Source organism: Cheilinus undulatus, linkage group 1, assembly GCF_018320785.1.
Source record: "Cheilinus undulatus linkage group 1, ASM1832078v1, whole genome shotgun sequence".
NCBI classification, from domain to species: Eukaryota; Metazoa; Chordata; class Actinopteri; order Labriformes; family Labridae; genus Cheilinus; species Cheilinus undulatus.
The window spans coordinates 24,398,744-24,415,346 of record NC_054865.1 but is presented as its reverse complement, the minus strand read 5'-3'; the positions used below and the strand labels follow the sequence as shown (position 1 = coordinate 24,415,346).

Below are 16,603 nucleotides of genomic sequence, written 5' to 3'. Positions count from 1 at the left end.
AACTGGAAAATTTTTCAATGTCATGTCTTTTTAGCAACAAATATATATATTTTTTTACATTTTTCACTGATATCTATGCTGCAGTGCTATACATAATATTAGTTTGATGCAAGCTGAGCAGCCTTGGATCCACTGGAACAAATGGGTCATGACATTATCTTTGGCTAACACACAAGCCAAATTCATCTACAGATAGTGTGGCTCTGTGTAACACTGCATGCTCATGTGTGTTGGCTTTTGCTCATCCATGTAAATTAGTGCAGGTTGATGTGTACTTGTGCACATATGCCTGTGTTTATGCACAGTTTTCTGTAAGTGTGCAAATCTTGGCTGAAAAGCAGGGCTAGCCTCAGATGGGCAGCGGCAGACATATTGGTATGTTTCAACCCATTAGCCAATAAAACCGCAGGTAATCACCAAAAAAACACCTCCAGCTGGACAGGGAGGGGAGCATGGGGTAGAGGAGAGGAGAGGAGAGGAGAGGAGAGGAGAGGAGAGGAATAGTTTGGACACAACAAGTTGAAACAAGGAATGAGCGAAAAAGGATGGAAAGAGGAGGTGGACTAGGCACATGGATGTAGAGAAGAATTAGTTGTATGTGATGTGTGTGTTTCTTTGTGCATGTGTGTGTCACAGCATGGAGGAAGTGGCTCTGGCAGCTGCTGTTTCTGTGGCGTCAGTCCAGCGACACCTGACAACCTGCATCTATCACTCCCTTATTGAGAGAGAGGGATAAAGGGAAGTGAGGAGGAGGGTAAAGTGTGGGAGAAGGAGGGATAGGGCAATAAAATAAGAAGAGAAAGGCAGCATGAAAAGGAAAAGGAGGATACGAATATGCAAAAGAAGGATGAGAAAGATTATGGTATTTAGATAGAAAAACGTCAGTGGCATGGTTGTCGTGATATGAGGTGTTCAAACTATGAAAACAGTAGAATCATTCAAATAGTTTCTATTACACTGCCACAAATGTACACACCTAATATGGGTCAATGTCTTGCTTTACTTGCAAAAAATGCAGGCAGACTCCTCCATATAGGTACAAGTTAGAGGGTGCTTCCTCTCTTGAAAATTTTTTGATTAAAAATATCACTAAAGATCTTTTCCATATATTATAATAATATTTAAATGATAAACTTTATTTATATAAAACTTTGTAAAACACACATTTACAAAGTGCTGCACAAATCCCAGTGGGGCAGACAGACAAGATAACGTACACAGCATTCCCACCCCAAATAAATCACACAAACCAGCATATATTTAGTCCCAAACAAAAGTAGAAAGCAGTAAGGGGCAGATATAAGAACACTAACCTATAAAAATGAGTTTTTGATAGTCGTTTTAAAGAAACTACAGACCTGATGTTTTGGGGCAGACTGTTCCAAAGTTTAGGGTCTGCCACGGCAAATGCACGATCACCACAGGATTTAAAATCTGAACGACAGCAAAGTGAACAGAGATTGGAGCCTTTTTTAAAAGTTGCTATACCCTCAGACCACTTTTCAGATGAAAACTTATGGCACAGGGGTTTAGTAGTTTATTTAATCGATTGGTTTTAGTAAGTTTCACGCCAATCTTGACATTTTAGTCCAAAGTATTAAAAGTCTGCATTTTGTGTTAAAAATGTGCATAGCCACTGCCCTCTGTTGGTTGAAATTATCTACATCAAATTAAACTTTTATGAAAAAATAAATACTGGCTGATCTGGTACCCTGTGACGCATGTGGGGCCATCTGTCATTACAACAGAGCTCAACAGTAACCAACTTAACTGGTGGCAGCCCAGACGAAATTTGTGCTCCACCAATCAGAGGCATTGGTGTGACATCATCGGAATATGGGGACTGGAGTGCTGTTGCCTATGACCATGGATACATGGTGTCTCTCTTAAAACAAAGTCAGTAATACACTTGTTTATGTCCTCTACATGACCATAAATCTTTGCTTCCCAATTGAAACCATCTTTTGTTGGAAAACAATCATTATATTCACATCTGACTTCCTTATTGGGTTGATCGCCACTGTTTGGTGTAGGGGTGTAAATCACCAGTTTCATCCCATTACAAGAGGATATTGATATTTTGGACACCAATACGATATTTTTCAATATCACAAAATCTGCCACGATACGATTTCAATTCAATTCAATTTAGAGGTCCACAATCGATATCAGGTGACTTTATGCAAAAATTTCACACAGTTACAGAAAAAAAAAACAGTTTCTGCAATTAAATTATGGACAGGTCTCTGTATTTGATAAAAATATCTCTTTAACTTCTTTCTTTTTTAGTGATGAACATGTAAGTTGTTTAGAAAATATTGTTTTAAATTCTTTCCCCTGTATTAACAAGTCTGGAAAATCAATAAAAAATATAAAAAAAAATATATATATATCTCTTTAACAAAAATAACAAGGACCCAATTACCCCAAATTACCTTTGAATTAGGAATACACATTTGTGATAAAAAATATTGATTTAAAACAGCAGACATTTTGAGTACCAAACATTTTATTTCCTTACATCCCCAGATCACTCTAAAGCACCAGTATGGACTTTTTCTGCAACCATTTATAATAATGATCAAAATGTTTGGCCTGTGTTCCCATTTTAAGTTTTTTTTTCTTAAACTTATTTTACACATGTGAACTTTCATCTATTTGATCTAGTGAAGTAAAGTCAACTTTTTAACTTTTTCAGAGAAGGGAACACTAGTTTTACCAAAATATTAAGTAAATATAATGTATTTTCTGTATTTATCATTATGAAATTATTTAGTATTTTTAAATTATTCTTTCTCTGTTTGACATTAATTACTTAGTTATATGAGGTAAAATAACCCTGCATAATCATGCATGTTTCTAATTTACTTTTGTTAAAGTTCCATGATTTATAAAAACCATTTAACAGAATTTTAATGCAAGTTGCACAACTGCAAAAGTATAGTGATACAATATACCAAACAAACAAAAGGGTGCTGCCTCCTTGTTTAAATGTCCAAGGCTAATGTCATGTCCCTGGGGTGAGGTTGATTTGAAAAGCAATTTGCAAAAAATAAAACATAAGTAAATATTGAATAATTTTACTATGTAAAGTTGCGCTCTAAACGAGTGCAAAGCAAGTGCACAATTAAAACCTTAATACCTTAAAACAAGCATTAACATATGTTAAAATGCATTGACATTATACAAATTTTGAGAAAAACACTGAATATAATCCTTTCCTGGATGCTTTATCTTTACCAACAATCTCAGAAAAAAATACTGCACTACCTACAGCACAGCTGGAATCAGAGGCATGATGCTAATCTCCAGCAAATATGCACATCACCTAATCCTCACTTCTCTGTTATTTGTCAGAATTTTTACATTCTTCAGGAGCCACGTGTTTAAGATGTTACAGCTAACAATTTTTCCACATAGGCACATAATTTTACATTCCATTCAGATGTGAACTAAACTTTATTACAAACAACTACACATTTTAAATTCCAACAGTCTTTTCATTGTTCAGAGCTGAAGAGGGCACTGCCAGTCAGAACATAAAGCATCATGTGGCTGTATGTTCATGGAGGGTCAGATTAGCTGGTAATGCAGTTCCAGACTGTCCAAATAATTTTTAGTTGAAGAGGTAGGTTGCATCAGCAGCCAAGGTACTTGTCATGGACATTTAAGACAGTAATTTTAGCTTTAAAGTTTGCACCTTTGGGGACAGTTCTGTTCTCATTGAAGGAGAAGTTTTTAAACACTTCAAAAGTGTATCACAGGGTCAGTGGTTAGGCAGTGTTTACAGCATGTATCAGCTCCATGAGAAGCATGCAAGCTTTAGCAGTTTTTTGGCATCCATTGTCCACTGCCTTCAAGAAGACTGGACACATCCACTGATTCTTCTCCATCTATACCATGGACAACTAAGATCTTCAGGGTGTGCACAGAGGCATTCCTGCGGCTGTCCTCCTGCAACATCAACAAGGGAAAAAGACAGCACAAATTACGAAAACACTTCAGAAGCAAACTTAAATAACTGTCAGTGACTAAAGATAAAGAAAAATGTATTTTGTTAGTTGAACACACATATATTTAAAATCGTACATACAAAAAGATTATGATGGTTCAATTTTAAGTGTAAATATATCCATTAAAACCCAGTGAATTTATCCATGCAAGGCTATTGTTTAAAGTATTTTGCAGTCCAAGTGAAGAGCACAGCTTGTGCATTACTTTGCTTGAATGTGGCTCTCATTGATTCAGTAAATTTTATTGAAAAGGATAACTTTATGACATGAAACAAGAGAATGAGGCTGCAAATAACAGCTTTGTGCTTGATGTCAATTCTCTGGTTCTGTGAAGAGTTTAGTGTTGTGTCATACACAAACAATACCAGGGTTGTGTAAGGTATCAAAAAGTCACTTTAACATTGATAAAAGACAAACTCACTTAAATTATCAGTACTTGCGTAAAATTCTTCCAAAAAATGAATTTATTTATAAAAAATAATTTTCTGCAAACATTTGTACTCATGTATCAGAATTATACTGCATATATATTTACATTTCATTTTTTGTATGACCATCTTATCACATAGGAACCCTACTTCTTCTGCCAGCCAATAGCATTGAGTTCAGTCTATCTGCCTTGCTTCTTAGACTTCAGTTGTCCAATCTGGGTATGAGGAAGGAAACCCTGTGAAGAAAAGAGACACATTTATAAAAGGGAAGCCATGACCTTAAACATTTAGCCATAATTTTCTTAGAAAATCGTGCATTTAGGAATAAGAAACTATGTCATGCAGACAAAAGTATTTACATGCATGAAGCAGACTACTGTTATAGCTCTTGACCAACAACTACTCTTTCAAAACCCTTAGTCAATACACAATGATGAGACAACTACAACATAAATGCTATAAAGCTTGTTAACTGATTTTGATATGAGGAACACTTTGTTAACACAAAATGCCTTTTCCAGCACATTTTATTGTTTTGCCTGTTCATACAACCTGAACATTCATAGTTTTGGTGTATTTTACAAACTAATATAGACTGAGCTAGTCATCAAAAGTTTTGATATGCTGTGCTTTACTATCCTCTTAGAAATAGGACCACAACAACTGTAAAGGACATGCTAAATGCTGAGTTTTCTCTGCCCTTGTCACAGTGGTTTAGATGCTTAAAACCTCAGGATACTGCAGCAAAATCATCCTGTTTCAGGCTAAACTCCTGAAGACGAACTTCTTCCGCATGCTCTTAATGTGCTGACAAGCATATTTAAAGTTAGTACTGCGTTAGTATTGATATCGATATATTGATATACATCAATGAATCGTTACACCTCTAGTTTGGTGGCAAAGGTGAGATCAGCCAATCAGAGACCTCGCTGTGAACTCTAGGAGGATTGTGGGGGATAAAGTGCTGTTGTCCGTGTTTCCAGTAAACCATGTTTTGGATGATACACAATGTTATGTCTTTTATATGATCATACACCCAGATTAAACAGTTTTCGGTTGAAAAACAACTGTTATATTCTCTTCTACTGGTACAACTGGATCGAACACAGAAGTATGGCGCCTAAAGGTGCTTTCAGCCAATCAGGGTCATTGCTATAACATTTTAGGATTGTGGGTAATGTAGTGCTGTTGGCCATGGTCACAAGTAAATCATGTTTATCCTATAACAATATCAGTAATTTGATGAATTGTATCTTCTGCGTGACCATACATCATCGTTTCACATGTAGGTAGGTCTACCTTGATTGGTTATGCCATTATGGCTGATAATCAAATTTAAAAAGCAGCTTACACTGAATGATGTTGTGGCTGATTAGGGACAGCAGGGAGGAGGGATGGTTACATCTTTTCCCCTGTTTATGATGTTTTAAAGACATGTTCCTTTAATTCCAGGGTACATGCATGTCAGCTGAAACTCCGGGGTTTACTTATTCTTTAAATGTGATATCAAAAAGTATTGAAAAATTTCAACAACCTCTGTCAGTAGTGCAGGGAAAGTGATCTGATCAAACAGGTATTTTTCTCAAGGCAGTCTGCTTGAATTCGACAGATCCCTCATTAGTCAAACAATTTTGAACACACAAGTTCACATTGATGTAGAAAGCTCAGGGACCATATTAATCCCCGTGTTCCATTGAAATGTGGCAAAGACGAATCCCTTCCCATTGTGACCCCTCTTGCTGTGTATTTCCCTTGCCTTCCTGTGAAACTATCCATTAAAAATCCAACTTTCCATATAAAAAAGGAAGGGCATGCTGAGCTCAAGTCAAGATAAATTTAGAGGTATAATGTTGGAAGACATAAAAATCAAAGACAGCTCAGATGTACAGCCTTCATATTACACAGTCTGTACAATGGTGGTCAATTGTCATGCAGCAGGTGGACATTCACACACATCTCAAAGGAGATTGCAGGGGATTTGGGGCCCACAGATATCTTTCCTTACTAACACCAGCACACACACATATACAAACTTGCACGTTATACATAGGAGGCTACAAGAACCTCTGCTCTAAGCCCACCCTGGTGAACTATGAGACACATAAAGACAGAAATAAAGACACACAAAGACACACCTATATACACACGCATATATGTCATTCTGATATAGCGCCCATACTGCTACTGTGAAGGAAGATGTTTGAGTATGCAGCTTGATATTGCAGTTACAAAGCCTTTTGTACAACCTATGTGAAAATCTAATGAAAGACTACAGGACATACCCCCTCTTTAAACATCTGTAACATCAAGTAATTAAAAGTAATTAATTGAAACATGCTATCACCAGGTCCTTTATATTCAAGTGTGACAAACTTCCTTACATCTGTCTGAGGTGTCTCTTTAATGATACACAAATGTGATACATTATTATTACTGCCTACTGCCTACTGAGCACTCAGCATATGTTAACACATTTAGCCTTCTTGGTACCCGCTCTGTAAGTGGCTCTTTACTGCAGTTATCCATTTAGCCTGTTTAGCTCTTGCACTAACAAGGCTTTTTACTGACCATCCATTAACCCACTCAGATTTCCTGTGTCATTGGCACATTTAGCCTTGGTGCTAGCAGAGTGTCCCTCTTAATTTCTCAAGTAATCTGCTCTTTTTTTATCATCCCCATGTCAAGGGTGGGTGTAAGCTAACTAGTCCTATTAGTGATGTCCATGAGACTTTAGGGACCATTCGTCCTACCATTTAGCATGTTTAGCCTTTACTTTAACTAACAAGGCTCATTAATGAGCATCTTGTTACCCATTAAGGAGTGTTAGCGCATTTAGCCCTCTCTCAAGCTAACTATCCCCCTTAATCAGCCCAGTAATGAGAAAACATCCTCTCCACAGCAGCAGTCAATAGTAATCACTGTTTACTCTGTTTCAGTGGGAGATGCATTGGCTTGCTGGGTTACTGTAATCGTTAGGTGGGCACAGAAGGAAAGGAGCACTTTTAAAGTAAAAATCTTTGCTTAATTTAGACTGTACCTGAATTAACATAGGCAAACAAGGATATATTTTAAATGTATTCTTAAACAGCCTAAGTTTCTGAAAGAATCAAACATGTTTTTATGCTTTTAGCTGGAGGGAAACAGCAAAATTAGCAAAAATTGAAGGAGAGTGGAGTTGAAAATGAGAAAACAAATAAACAGAATAGAACAGGGCACTACAAAAAGGCAGGAATAGATAGCTAAAACAAATAAAGCATCAGAGCTGGAAACAGCAGCTCAGAGTCAGTACAAACTGGAAGTAGACTGCAGAAAGGAATGGGTAAGTGTTGTGTGTGAGAATGCAGCAGCATAATTGTGTTAAATACCAACTATATATTGTTATTGGGAAGCATATTCTCTCTAACAGTGAAAAAGAAACAATGAGGCAGTGAACAATTCAAGGTAAAAGTGGTATTAACCTCTAACACACTCAGGTGTTGTTGTTTTAGTTGGCAGAGTTGTTAAGTTAATAGACTTAAAGGGTCTGATAATCTGAGCCTCGGCTCTGCAGCAGATTGTTACTGTGGGTGTACTGAGGCTTGTCACGCAACCTCAGCTTTCCCTGCAGTGACACATGCTCATACAAATAAAACCATTAGGAAAACTTTAAACACATAAAAACATTGTCTGTTATCCTGACTGTTTTTTTAACTATTTTAAGATGTGTTTGTTCACTGATGCTGCTCAGCAGCATGTGTGAAGTATCCCACAGTTTGTCTTTGTCTGCTGGCCTGTCTGCTGATGTAGCCGTCTAAAATGAGAACTCTCTCTGTCTTTCCCCAACATGTTTACATACAGGCAACATAGAATACAGCTGTCCAGCCACCAACGAGTGCGAGATCACCAAGAGGAGACGCAAGTCGTGCCAGGCCTGCCGCTTCATGAAGTGTCTGACTGTGGGCATGCTGAGGGAGGGTAAGGGAAAAGGTCTCTTCTTTATCTCTCTCTGCTAAATGTGCTACATGTAGCATTCTAAAGCCTCATTAAAACAATTAACTATTTGATAATTTTATGGCGCAAATGTCTCATTGCAGCATCATGTGCTCTGCATTTTGTTTATCAGGAGATCTAGACTAAAAAATTTTTATGTTTAAAATACATCTGGAAAACTTTATTTATGCAAAATATTAAATAGTTTTACTTCCCATTGTGAGAATTGTTGTCATGAGCTGTTAAAACACAAATAAGTTACATACAGGCTGGCTTTTTATTTAAATAATTTAAAATTGGTTCAAAGTTGATAAGTTAGAGTATATCAGACAACAGGAATCATTTACTGGTTTATAGCAATGCTACATGAAACACTTCTAAGAACTTGTGAAAAATCCTCTTTTAATCCTTGATATATTGTACTGTGTATTAGAATCATGATGCTTCAGTTGTTAAGTTCTAATTCCTGTGTGTTCGCTGATATATATATACTTTTTATCTCTTTATGACTCTTGAGTGCATAATTTCTTAATATTTATCTTCATTCTCCTCATCAATATTTATCCATATTTTACTTCCACATGCAAGCTACATTCAGTAGTTGCTAAGTGCATGCAAAGACCCCATTTTAAAACAGCATTGTCACATTTAGTAGCTGTTTAGAGGTGAAGAAAGAAACATAAACACCAGGGATATGATGTGCCTGACACCACTCTGATTAAATACACTCACTCTCTCATTTTCACACTCCCTCATTGCCTCTGCCTCACTCTCCCTCTCGTCTGCCCACCTCTGACCTTTCTACTCCCACTGCACTTCCAACGATGAAAGGAGGGAGAGGAGTGGCGAGGGATGAAGAAGAGGGCCGATAGAGAGGGGTTGCAGCGAGAGAAAACTAGGGGGAGGAAGGAAGGGAGAACAGATTGATTTATAGGAGCAGAGGAGAGGGACCAGGGGAGGATGAGAGGCAGGGGGAGGATGGTTGAATGAAGCAGAAAGTGTGCAAGAGGGAGAAAGGAGAAGAGAGGAGGGTCAAGGTTGTAATTGATGGGAGACCTGGCCTACGCCCCCTTCCTTACAGTGGTCAGGGAGCGTGCCTCTGCTGGCGCCTGCCAGCCCTCCCTACATCTATTCCTGTCTTCATTTCTCCCTCCAGTTCTCCCGCTCAGTATTTTCTGTTGCTTTTTTGCTGTCTCTTTCTTCTGTCTATTCTCCTCATCTTTTTCTGTTTTCTTCATCCCCGTTGGCACCACAACAGTCTCCCAAACCTGCAGCCTTCAGCTCACTCAAAACTGTAAGGTGATCTAATAGTTTCACACAAAAAGTAGTGATAAAAAATATGAAAATATGAACAACCTGACTAGTTTTTGGTCATTTTCTGAGTGGGAAAAACAGGTTAAATGCCATATTTCTTACCTTGGTGTACGTTAGATTATGAAAATATAAACATTACTGATTTTTTGCTCAAATGAAAAAAGATTCACTGTATCAATTAAGACGAGTCAGGACACCACTTGAGAGTCAGCCAAAGATCTTAAGTGAGCAAGATGCTCTGTCTCTAAATGAAATTTGGACATATTAACTTAAATCACAAATTAATCATGTTGCTTTTGAACACAAATAAACTTTTTTGTGTTTCCCTTAGAATAAGGAGGGGTCGGCTGCCAAGCTGCTATATTTACATCTTTAGGACGCAGAAAATGACATCGCCTCACACCACCTAAAACTTGGTCCTAAGTATGTAGTGCAGTGTGCCTCTGATGGTTATAGGACAGAGAATGGCATTCATACATGGACTGAGCTTCTTCCACCATTAAATAGCACACCTTTTCCTGAGGGGTTCACCTTTTCTAAATTCCTCTAGGGAGGTCTAAGGAAACAGTGTGGAAACCATTGGTCTGTAATACTAACTCTGAAACTTAAATCAAAGATGAATAAAAGGAGCAGGAACTTAAATTAAGTTAGCTTTTTTAACTTAATGCTTTCTTAAGGAGCAAAATGTTGAACTAAAATATAAAAGCGAAACAAGTAAACAAACATACAAACCAAACAAAGATCAGTACATCCAGCATCCCCAGTTTTACTTCATAGCCAAGCATGCTCGTCTCTCTGTCTACCCTTTACCTCCCTATCTCTTTTGTACACACACACTCTCTCACACACACACACACATATGCACATTGCCAGCAAGCTGCTGTCGTTGCGTTTGTTCTCCCAGTCGATCTGACATCGGCAGAACCAATGTCTCATCTCTTGTTTTGTCTAGCACGTGTGTGTGGCCACAAACACAGACACACACGTGTTAGTGCATGTATTATTGGCAGCTCCAGCAGTCTCACAGCTCAGACTGCTCTCTCCTTCTGGACACAGACGCCACATCGCTTCATCAATAAACTCCAGATAGAGCCATCATGTGAGAGAGAATATTTGTAGTCTCTCTTTCCTTTTACAGCACACAGTTTTTGTTCGGCCAAGAGGTAGTTTTATATTGATTTTAACTTCTGAGGATGTGGGCTGTTCACTAGGCCATCAGAGAGCAGAGCTATGGTTGCATTTTGTTTCCGCTGCTCCTCTGCTCCACACGTATATATCATGCACATGCACACACATACCTAGGGTTACATATATATACATCAACATGACAGAACACAGCCACCCCATTTGTTGTGCTGGGTGTGAATTTAATACAGAAGGCCCCTCTCTACATATAAATAAGGGTCATTTGGAAAATTGATATATCCATTTTCCTTTACATTTTTCTTTGCTCCTCTTTTTGAACTGGTGAACTTGAAAAGATCAATACAGATACAAAGAAGTGGATTAAGGAGATCTACTATGAAAATATTTAGATTTACCTGTGCCTCTTTGTTACATTAAACATGCTACAACAGTGACTGCATGTATCTTTGCTTAGAGCAGTGTATAGAAACCTCTTTTTTTACCTGGCTATTATTATATCACTGGTTACTTACACTCCTTTGCACCCACAGCGTTTAAGAACATTGCCTGCTGTGTTTGTGCCGCCCTTCTGGGTCTTAGCATCGTTGAAACAGAACTGCATATATGATAATGGTAAGTGGCTAGATCAGTTAGCATCAGAGCTAAGTTTAGTTGTCAGGGGCTCGCTCACGGGAGAAAGGTTAAGATAAAGTGGTAAGGATGGAGAGTGGGGTGGAGGACATGGCTCCGTGTGTGTGTGGGGATGCTGTAGTTTACCCCTTAGGGCAAGATCTGCCTCAAATTAGCTTTGTCGCCCTGGGAGACAGAGAGGGTGAGATGAAGAGCAAGTGAGGCAGCAAGGAGGTGTGTGTGCTTGTGTGTGAGGAAAAAATAGACAAACGAGAGGCCAGAAGGTCAGTAAATCAACTCAAAATGGAGCCTTTTCCTTACAGGTTTGCTTAAATACACACCTGATCATTGAAATACCCTCACAAACCGCAGCCTGTGTGGAAAAATGGAAGTGTCTCACCCAGAGGAGAGCAGTGAACGAGCTGAGAGGGTAAACTGAAAGGGTGAACAAATCCTGGGCACCCACCCACCAATATGTAGCAGCTAATTTCTGGAGCAAGGCAATTAAAAGGCCTGACTATATTATGAGAACTTACCCTCTGGCAATGGGTGTCTGTCCATTTTTAATGAGGTCATAATGATGCGTCAGCTGAAGACCAAAAGGTCACAGGGGCGGGGCTTAAACCTGCTGAGAGAGAAAGAGGAGGCTGGAGTGAGAAAACAGGAGGTGTTATTGCAGATAAAAGATTTGATAGAAGAGAAAATTAGCAACTTAAATGTCATTTACAACAAGCCCAAACTCAGGAAAAACACATTTGATTTAAGTTAGATATAACCACAGACAAGCATAGGTGTTATAGCTGTCACTGTTATTTCTATTATACCAATCTGGCAACGCAAGACAGACATAATGCATTCAAATTGAGCAGTAATGCGTAGAATTGTCATGAACAGAATACAAAACACAGATCAAACATTTGAACATGAAAGCTTTGGCAGAGGCACGCAGTCCAGGAGCCAGAAATATTCAGAATGCATCTAAATTGTACATATGGTTGTATTGACAGACCTGCTCCCTCACAACACAGCAGCTTTGATGATGGCACGTCTGATGAATCATGGTTAAACACACGAAATGTGTGAAACCCAAACCAAAGCCTCCGTCTCTGTACTGCTGTAAACGGCCAGCTGGATTCAGATGGTAGACTACTACAGAGATCACGGACTGCAAATATAAACCTTGGCTCACTGCCCCACACATGCACATACACACTCACACTTAAAGCTGATGCCAACTTTGGCCGTGCTCCCCACGGCCTCTGAGACCTAATGAGTGAGATCGGGTGGAAGGCCCCAGTCTGTGTGAGTGTTGTTGTCCCTGTGTGTGTGTTTGTTGTTTATATACAGCTGGTACTGTGCGTCATAACCCTCTTCTTAGTTCAACGATCCCGACTGCTGCTATCAGATCTCGTTGCTGCACACTCATTGAACTATAAACACTATGTTCATGGCCACAGGCAGACACATTTCACTGCAAAACACAGAGAGAAAGCCTGCCTCTCATACAGGAAACAAAAGTTGAAAAATGTTAATGAAATTCATTTTTGTTTAAAAATGTCTACAAAGTATCTTGGAAAACCCGTAGGAAAATGGATGGAGAAAGGCAGACAGACTGAAAGTAGAGGATGACTAAAGGATGTGAGAGTGAGTGATGGAGAGAGGGGACGAGACAAGAGAAGAGGACAGGGGAAACAGAAGAGGGAAGCGCCAGACAACTGGTGGCGTCTGGTGTTCCCCCATGGGAAACTTGTAGCTAAATCTGGCCTGTAGCGTCTGTCCTGAGCGAGTATGTGGGAGTGTGTGTGTGTTTGAGTGGCATCTGGTTGCATCCCAGCTAGAAAGGAGCGATAATGGAGGTACTGTGACGGGTGATCTGCCTAAGTGGTCTGTTCTTTCTTTTTACATGGAGTTTCTTTAAGAGGAGTAATTCTGCAGGACAAATGTAAAGGCTTATTTATGTTCCCTTTTCGTACCAAAATAATCCATGCTTTTTAACAATCCAACCATCACTGCCTGCATACTTCCATGGATCTTTTACCTTGTGGTGGATGTTGAAAAATGAATCCTCACAGACCTCCACAATCCATTCATTGCCACTCCTTGGATCTTCTGCCCAGCTGTGCTCTTGTAGTTAACTCTCTCTGTGTCCAGGTGAGCTTTATAGTAGTAGTAGTAGTAGTATAGTAACAGCACACAATTTCTTTCAAAAGTTTAAACAAAATTCCACCTTTTTTCAAATTTTCTTCTTGGTTGTGTTTTGCTGCTTTGGCTTGAACTGTTGGCTACATTGCTCAACACTACCCCCACGATTAGTAGTGGAATTGCATCATTTTGTCTGTATCCCTAAGCTTTGAGGTAATTGACGAGTACAGATGAAATAAGCACAGACTACAGACAGTACGTTTTCCTGTCATCTGTATGCATTTCAAACGTGGAGCATAGATGAGCTTTAAGAGAACTGCAAAGTATACAAGAGAAGACTTGAACCTGGTGTGGCTATAATTTAAACTATTCGAAAGTTCAGAATAGCACTTCTTTTGTTAAACTCTCATAAAATCCACAGGAAGTACTGTCAAATACACATGGTTAACTTGAATTTTGTCGATTTTTAATTATTAAGACTGGCAGCATTTGCTAAAATATCCATTAGAACAAGTATTTTTCAAAAGTTTATCATTCAAATTCTGAAAATTTTACCTTGGAAAAAAGCAAAGTATAGCTTCATATGAGAAATCAGTTCTCCCATCTTTAGAAACTCATGATGTTCACAGAATGACCATTGCATTTTGTAAATAAGTTCCTCCAAGAATAGAGGCTGTTATTTTGGTAAAGGAGGCAATTTGTATGAACCTCGCAAGCTTTCACACAAACACACTCCCATATTCACACACCAGTGACAGCCACCTGCCCACTGCCTCAGGCAGTGCTGTTCTGATCTGTTCTGGTCTAAACAAACGTCACTGCATGACACCTCACACACTTTCCTCTTAACCTCAAATCCACCTCACTTCATTTTTCTTCTTTTTTTCTAGAAGCTTTCTGAGAAAAAAAGAATAAAGCTTCCTCCATAAAATAATAAGAAACTTAACCCCAAACAGTTTTTGTTCTCTTTAAACTCTGAACATACCAGTTAGAAAAAGAGCTGATTTTCTTATTGCTCTCTCTGCATGTTTTATTTTTCCTCTAAGAAATACTCACAGAGTGCATATATACTCCTCCACAGTCTTTTCCAATGTACTTGTCCATCAGTTCTTAAAGCCACATAGGAAAGTCCTTTATGTTATTACATCCACACTGTGGTTTAACACTCACACTCGCACAAATACACACTCTCAGTAACATAAGGTGTTAAACTGGTCTAAGGTGGAAGAGAGACTTCAACCCTGTTACAACTTCAATTACCATAAAACTCCCTCTCTCCTTCTCACTGTTCCCTCACTTTGCCTCTTTAAATTCTTCCTTCCTCTTCTTCTTTTTGTCATTTCTCATTCCTCTCACTGTGATCAACAGAAATCAATCATTTCATTTGTCTTCCTAGCCCTCTCTCCACTCCATCCCCTCCACTCCCTCTTTCATTCTCTTATCATATCGTTGACCATCTGAAATCAATCCATTTTGTGTGTCTCTCTCTCTTTTTTCTCTTATTCTCTCTGTTCCTGCCGGTTCTCTCTTCAAAAGCACTTAGGTGTCAAAGGCATTTCAATAGCAATCCCTCAACTGTTAAAACACACACTCACACGCGCACACATGCTGACATAGAGTGACGCTGAGGCTGTGTAAAATCTATGCTGATGTGATCAGTGCAGTTCATGCTATTGACAGGCAGCAATATTCCCACGATGGGAAAGATTCACCTTCATCATTGTCAGAGAGTGTGCATGACTGTGTGCATCCCATGAACAAACTGGTTACACAGGTTTCAGTGGATACAGGCACATTATTTCTTATTTTTAAATGAAGGCTGTCAAGATTAATTGCATTAATTGTGATTAATTCAGGTCCACAGTTAGTGGACTGTTTTTTTAATTGCGTTGAAGTGCATTCTTTGTTGTATCTTTCAACACACTGAGGTCAAGCCTTGCAGCTTCTCCCTGCAGCCACAGTGATGTAAAACAAGTCCATCACTGCGCCTCAATGTCTCATTTCACTTTGAAAACCCTCACAGGCAGCTCACTGGACAAGTCAGAAGTCATCAGCACCTTGTGTTGACAAACATTTACCTTTTGAACATTACCTTCTTCTTTTCCAATCCATGACAAATTCCTTTTAGTAAAGTTCATGTTAAAATCTACGGTCCTCCTAAAAGCTGCTCTGTATCCTGTAAGTCAATCACATTTCTTCTAAGATAGTAGAAAAACCCAAATGACACAAAACTGGTTTTGAATGTAAAATAATTTTATTTAAAATGCAATTAACAGATGTGATTAATCATGAATGACTGCAGAAATTCTGAGATTAATTATGATTAAAAATTGTAACCCTTTGACAGCCCTAAGATATTAAAGATCAATCTGAAAATACTGTAAATAAAGCCAGGAAACACTGGGGGTCAGCTCTTTTTTCCCTGATGTGTGTCTGTGTGTAGTAGTATAGGCAGTAGACTAAGTAGAGGTGCACTGTTAGTTGACATTATAATTAAAGGATATAATTAAGTTGTGTTACCTCTGTGGATTCCCTCTCTTTCATGGATCTCTCATTATTCTACCCCTATCTCATTTCCTTTTATTAGCTCTCATTTCATACCTCCTTTTCTGTATTGTATCATATTTTTCTTGTTTGTTTACAAGCCCATCCATTATTTCACAACCTATACTCCCCTCTTCTTTCTCTTTTTTGCACTTTTTCTTTTATTATAGTCTTTCTTTAATGCTTATTATCATTAAGATTTTTAGTTATTCCCTCCCTTCTTTCACTCTATTTGTTATCCATTTTCTGTGTATTTTTCCACTTATTTCCAACCCTTTTTTTTCTCTTTTTTTTTCTAAATTTTTCTATCTTTACAGTTCCTCTTGGAAGACCCGTTTCCTCTTTCCTCCCCTCCTCCTCTCACTCCTTCCCTACTCTCCTCTCTCGCCCATTCTTTACGATTTGAAGGCTCATTTGTTAACGGGAGGTAGAGCA

The 16,603-nt window shown here is 38.6% G+C and overlaps 1 protein-coding gene across 4 annotated transcripts in view; it reads left to right on the top strand.

Moving 5' to 3' along the window:
* The window catches only part of esrrga (estrogen-related receptor gamma a), a 201,089-nt gene that overhangs the window by 140,060 nt on the left and 44,426 nt on the right, over positions 1-16,603 (top strand). For 2 of the 4 annotated variants that reach the window (XM_041793864.1, XM_041793847.1), the window contains exon 6: positions 8,282-8,398. In XM_041793864.1, coding sequence (XP_041649798.1) covers positions 8,282-8,398 — 117 coding nt within the window. Of the gene's footprint in view, positions 1-8,281; positions 8,411-16,603 lie in introns of all 4 variants that reach the window. The other 2 variants (XM_041793855.1, XM_041793839.1) reach the window with 1 other exon arrangement.